We start from the raw sequence: 5,327 nt of genomic DNA, 5'->3' as shown, positions 1-5,327 counted from the left end.
AAAAAAAAAAAACATAAAATGATCCATAAAAGCATCCGTATATGAATGCATATATATATATTCGAGACGTTCACAGTGGTTGAAGGGGGTTGTCAAGATTGCAGCTGAGATGTCATTCTTATTCCTTTTTTTTTAACTTGTTGTTGTGATACCTCATTATCACTATTACTTACTATTGTTGTTATTATTATCAGCAGCAGATGCAGCTGCAGCCGCACGGTCTCTCAGAACATCTTCTACCACAGAGTGCCTCATACGAGCCATCTCCAACTCATACTGTCTGTTATCCGTATTCCACTCTTTTGATGATCGAGCTTCATTCTCCATCTCATCACTATACGTTCGACCACGCTCAAAATGTGATGGATGCCATATATTTAACGTCATTCTAGGAGTTGTATTTGGCTTTACAGAAGAGCGACCGAGAATCATACGAATACATTCCAAAAATCCCTGCACCACGGAGGGGTATGATGTTGTTAATTGTAGCAGTCCATATACAGAGTCCATACGACGTATAGCCAATGATGCCACCTCCACAATACTTCCTGCATGAGCGCCAACTGCACGCACTCCGAGCAGTCGTTTCTCTCGATCATTTGTTACAATGACTTTACAAAATCCTGCAGTCTCACCCATTGCAATAGCACGGCTAAGGTGTTCATAGTCAAAGCGAGCTACCATGTAACTAAGATTGCGTTGTTGGCATTGCTGCTCGTTAAGTCCTACACAAGCCACTTCCTCTTCAAGAAACATAACTGTAGTCAAGTTGGTTAAAACAGATGAATTAATAGATCTCGCTAACTTTTCACTATACATATGATCTACAGCCCCACGTCCTTGTGCCTCACCCAAATTCACTAGTGCCCGATCTGCCGCAGCGTCACCAATGACGTAAATATGTTTATGCGGAACACAACGGTTAAATGCATCTACAACAATGACCCCATCGCTTACTTTACAAGAAGTATTTTCAAGTCCAAGACCATAAAAATTCGGTACACGACCCACTGATAATAATGCCAATTCCGCTCTATGTGTTTCCACAGGGTGTACTGCCCCACCCTCATCATTACGCCGTACACTATAGATACAACCACCTTTCTCTCCCTTTTCCCAAGACTCAAGATCAAAGAGAGTACAATTATGATGCATCGTCACTCCACGACGTTCAAGTTGATTCTGTACAAAAAGTGCAATATCTTCATCTTCCATAGGTAGAATACGTGGGGCTTTATCTATAAGGGAAACCTTGGTTCGTCCTAAATTAGCGTAAATACTTGCAAACTCACATCCTGCCGCACCAGCACCAATAATAACTAGACTTGATGGAATAGGTAATTGCATAATTGTATCTGTTGTTACCACACGACGTCCATCAGTCACGAGATACTCATGATTACGTGGTACAGATCCAGTGGCGATAATAAAATAATCTGCTGTTAAAACATGATATTCACCTGTATTCGTACTGTGAACATCCAACTCATGCGGTGATGAGAAAATACCTTTTCCATATACCAGTGTTACCCCAGCGGCCTTTAATCCATCCAAAAGTTGTCGTTCACGTGTTTTACTAACTTCCTCCAATGTTTCCCGAATACGTACATCATTTACTTTCTCTTTTAATCCCTTCACCACATCTTCCTCAAACACACGATGGGATGCCTGTCCAGAGAGTCGTGAGACATACTTTGCCATTTCCCATAATGTCTTGGACTGCAAAGCCCCATTCCACAAATCCGCTCCACCCATACGCTTCGCCTCTACAAGACAAACACGTTTATTATAATCAACAGCCCGCAGGGCGGCAGCAATACCGGCAGGACCACCTCCAATCACACAAACATCAAAGTGAGGCATATTGGCAGCCAGACGTGTTATCTTAATAGGACGCGAGTACAAGACTCGTGCAAAGGAGAACATTTTTGTTTTTTGTATTTTTGCTTTTTCAGGATGGAGGTGGAAGGGAGCTGAAAAGGAATACACACACAGAGAGAGAAAGAAAAACAAAATAAATGAAAAGAGAATGGTTACGACAATAAAAACTGAAAAGAAAGAAAGAAGAAAAGAAGAAAAAAAAAAACTGATGATGTGCCAGAAAAATGGTAAACTTGTAATTACTATCCTTTTTCTTTTTCTAAAACTATACTAAGCTGGAGAAAACAGAAAAAAAAAAGGAAAAAAAGATATAGGATGAGGTTCCCGTAGATAGCAATAAAAAAGAAAAAAAAAGTACTCAAAATCAAAATATTATAAACAAAAGCTTAGACTTTCTTGTCTCTCTTTTTTTTTGTTGTTATTTGCTTTTGTCACTTCATAATAATAATAACAACAAGAACAACAAGAAGAGAAAAAAAAATAATTGGGAAACACAACGAAACGTCAATGGAAAAAGGATCCGGGAGTAGGATAAACAGAAGCAGAAGAAGAAGATGTGGTAGTAGGTGTAGAAGTATTAGGATTAGATGAAGATGATGTCGATTCAACATTTGACTTTCCCACAGCTGCAGTTTCTATCGCCTCTGTTACTCTCTTTGCCTCATATAATTCCTCTGTAGACATCTGCTTTACACGTTCCATAAAGGCATTAGATGCCTTCTGCGCATTCCTCTCCCTCGTACTCTCTACATTCCCTTCATCCTCATCTTCATCATTCTCCTCTTCCTCTTCTTCCTCTTTAGATGTATCTGTGGAATCCTTGTAGGCACGACCACGCTCATACCCTGATGGGGTCCATGTCTCACAGACAAGACCAGGAAATGTTCCTGGCTTTAATGTAGAGCTGCCAAGAATAACACGTAAACACTCTAGAAAAGCCTGAGAAACAGAAGGGTATGCTGTTACGAGTTCACTAAACTCATAAGCAGATTGCTTCTTCTTAATGGCAGCTGAAGCGAGTTCAATAATCGTACTGGCATTTGTTCCTACCACCCGTACACCCAAGAGGGTCTTTGAGGAATCATTGGTAGCAAGTATCTTCACAAAACCTGTGGTACTATCTGCAGCAATGGTACGACTACAAAGTTCAAAACTGTATTTAGCCATAATGTAGGATAAATTTTGACTTCTACACAATTTTTCATTCATACCAACAGAAGCAACCGCAATGGTAAGAAATATAAGTCGTGTGAAATCATGTCGAAGTGGATGAACTCTCTGTACACCATATATACGATCAATAACAAGTTGTCCTCTTGCCTCACCCACACTCACTAATTTAGAATCCCCAGCGGCATCACCAATAGCATAGATATGATTCTGTCCTTCACACATACCGAAATCATCCAATACGAGTATCCCATCTCGCACCTTACACTTGGCATTCTGTAAACCTAATCCATGATAGAATGGTTGACGTCCAATGGCAATAAGAGCACGTTCCACTTCATATGTACAGAGTTCTCGAGTCTTACGATTCATAATAGTGTACCGCACACCACTGCGAGGTGTAGGATCTTCTGGATGCTCACTGGTTTCTTCTTCATTTTCCTCCCATGATTGCATATTATACAAGATAGAATCCTGATGAATCACCACACCATGTTTTTCCATACTTTCCTGTATCTTTGCCACTATATCATCATCCTCTTTTGGCATAATACACTCTTCCTTATCGAGAAGATACACTTTCGTTGTGCCAAGCCGTGCGTAGATGGCGGCAAACTCACTGCCGAGAACTCCAGCTCCCACAATCACCATACTCTTTGGTAGTGGCATCATCATAATATCATCTGAGGTCACTACACGTTTGTGGTCTACCGCTACATATGGGTGTTCTACCGGGGTGGATCCTGTGGCGATAATAAAATAATCCGCCGTTAATGTACGGTACTCGCGGGTATCACGATTGCGTACTTCTAATTCCCGTGGACTTGCAAAGAAGGCACGTCCGTACATTAACGTTACCCCAGCGGCCTCCAGGGCGGCGAGGATTTGTTTTTCCCGCATAGTGCTGGCCTTTATAAGAGTTTCCCGCATGCGTTCCTCATCTAATTCCATATACTGCGAGATGGTGGTATTGTACACTCGCTGGGCCGCACTGCCGTTGGCCTTTGCTAAGAAATTAGACATCTCCCACATTACTTTCGACTGCAGGGCCCCATTCCAGAGATCACAGCCGCCAATGCGTTTCTTCTCCACAAGACAAACCCGCTTTTTGTAATCCACGGCGCGAAGGGCGGCGGACACACCGGCCGGACCGGCGCCAATCACACAAACATCAAAATGGGCCACATCGAGAATTGGTTTCCATCGCATGGATGAAGGAACACTGCAGAGAGAGAAGAAAGTGCGGCGCAGCATTGGGTTAATAATATAATGTCACTCTTACACAGTGTGTGTGATATATATATATATATATATATATATATATAGAGAGAGAGAGAGAGGGATACCCCTACACACACACACTGTAAAGATTAATAATAATAATAATAATAAAGAAGAAGGGGGATATAGCTAAACTTTGCGACTTGGATTGGAAAGCACACTGAGACTAAAATAAAATAATAAAGAGCGTTCTGCTACCACCTTCTTTGCAAATAAGAACGTTTAATAATATAAATATATACTTTCTTTTTTTTTTCTTTCTATATTTTCGCTATTGCGCTTCAAAGAAGATATAAAAAGGAGGAAGAAGAGAGAAGAAAAAAAAAAAGATAACACTTCTGGAAAGAATATTGCAAATCCAAAGAGAGAGAGAGATATCAGCATTGGGTTTCACAAATATTATGTTCATAGATATAATAAAAGGATAAGGAAAACAGAGATAACAACAGTCTCTGTACAAAGCAACATTTACTTGGGTAAATATATATATATATATATATATATATATATGAGAGTAATAAGGATTAAGATACTACAAAAGTAGAAAAAAAAAAAACAGGTATTTAATATGAAAGGGAGAATAGAAATTATAATATTCACATAAATGAAATAAAGAAAGAAAGAAAGAAACATATATATATATAAATATAAAACAAAACAAAAAAACATAAGGTGAACATCATATACAGAGTGAGATCACAATATGAACTTGAATACCCTTCATCGTTTACATGACATCACCAAAAACGCCATTGAGGAAACAGTTCCCGTTTACCACTACAACTAACGTGTACACACATATTAGTTCTTATGAAAAGAATGAAAAGAAAAAAAAAAAACAAATGAAAACTAGGGGATACGATCAATATATAGAGAAAAGACAAAAAAAAAACAGATACATGTGAATCCCATGCGAACATGCTAAGAAAAGATTCACTATAACTTTATCTAATATGGTGTACAAACATTTTTCTCTTTTTTTTTATTTTTTTTTT

General features: G+C 39.2%; 2 protein-coding genes across 2 annotated transcripts; both read right to left on the bottom strand.

Annotated features, from left to right (window-relative positions):
• Nucleotides 1–165: 165 nt before the first annotated feature.
• Nucleotides 166–1,926, bottom strand: TM35_000441750 (putative dihydrolipoamide dehydrogenase; the record flags this gene model as incomplete). Its single annotated transcript, XM_029030184.1, has 1 exon — nucleotides 166–1,926. One exon carries the CDS (start codon nucleotides 1,924–1,926, stop codon nucleotides 166–168), a length of 1,761 nt encoding a protein of 586 aa, XP_028878585.1.
• Nucleotides 1,927–2,385: 459 nt separating this feature from the next.
• Nucleotides 2,386–4,305, bottom strand: TM35_000441740 (putative dihydrolipoamide dehydrogenase, putative,acetoin dehydrogenase e3 component; the record flags this gene model as incomplete). The annotated part of the gene is made up of 1 exon (XM_029030183.1): nucleotides 2,386–4,305. One exon carries the CDS (start codon nucleotides 4,303–4,305, stop codon nucleotides 2,386–2,388), a length of 1,920 nt encoding a protein of 639 aa, XP_028878584.1.
• Between the last annotated feature and the right edge of the window lie 1,022 nt (nucleotides 4,306–5,327).

This window comes from Trypanosoma theileri (genome assembly GCF_002087225.1).
Source record: "Trypanosoma theileri isolate Edinburgh chromosome Unknown TM35_Tth_44_V1, whole genome shotgun sequence".
Taxonomy (NCBI): Eukaryota; Euglenozoa; class Kinetoplastea; order Trypanosomatida; family Trypanosomatidae; genus Trypanosoma; species Trypanosoma theileri.
This window is presented reverse-complemented; position numbering and strand designations above follow the sequence as displayed.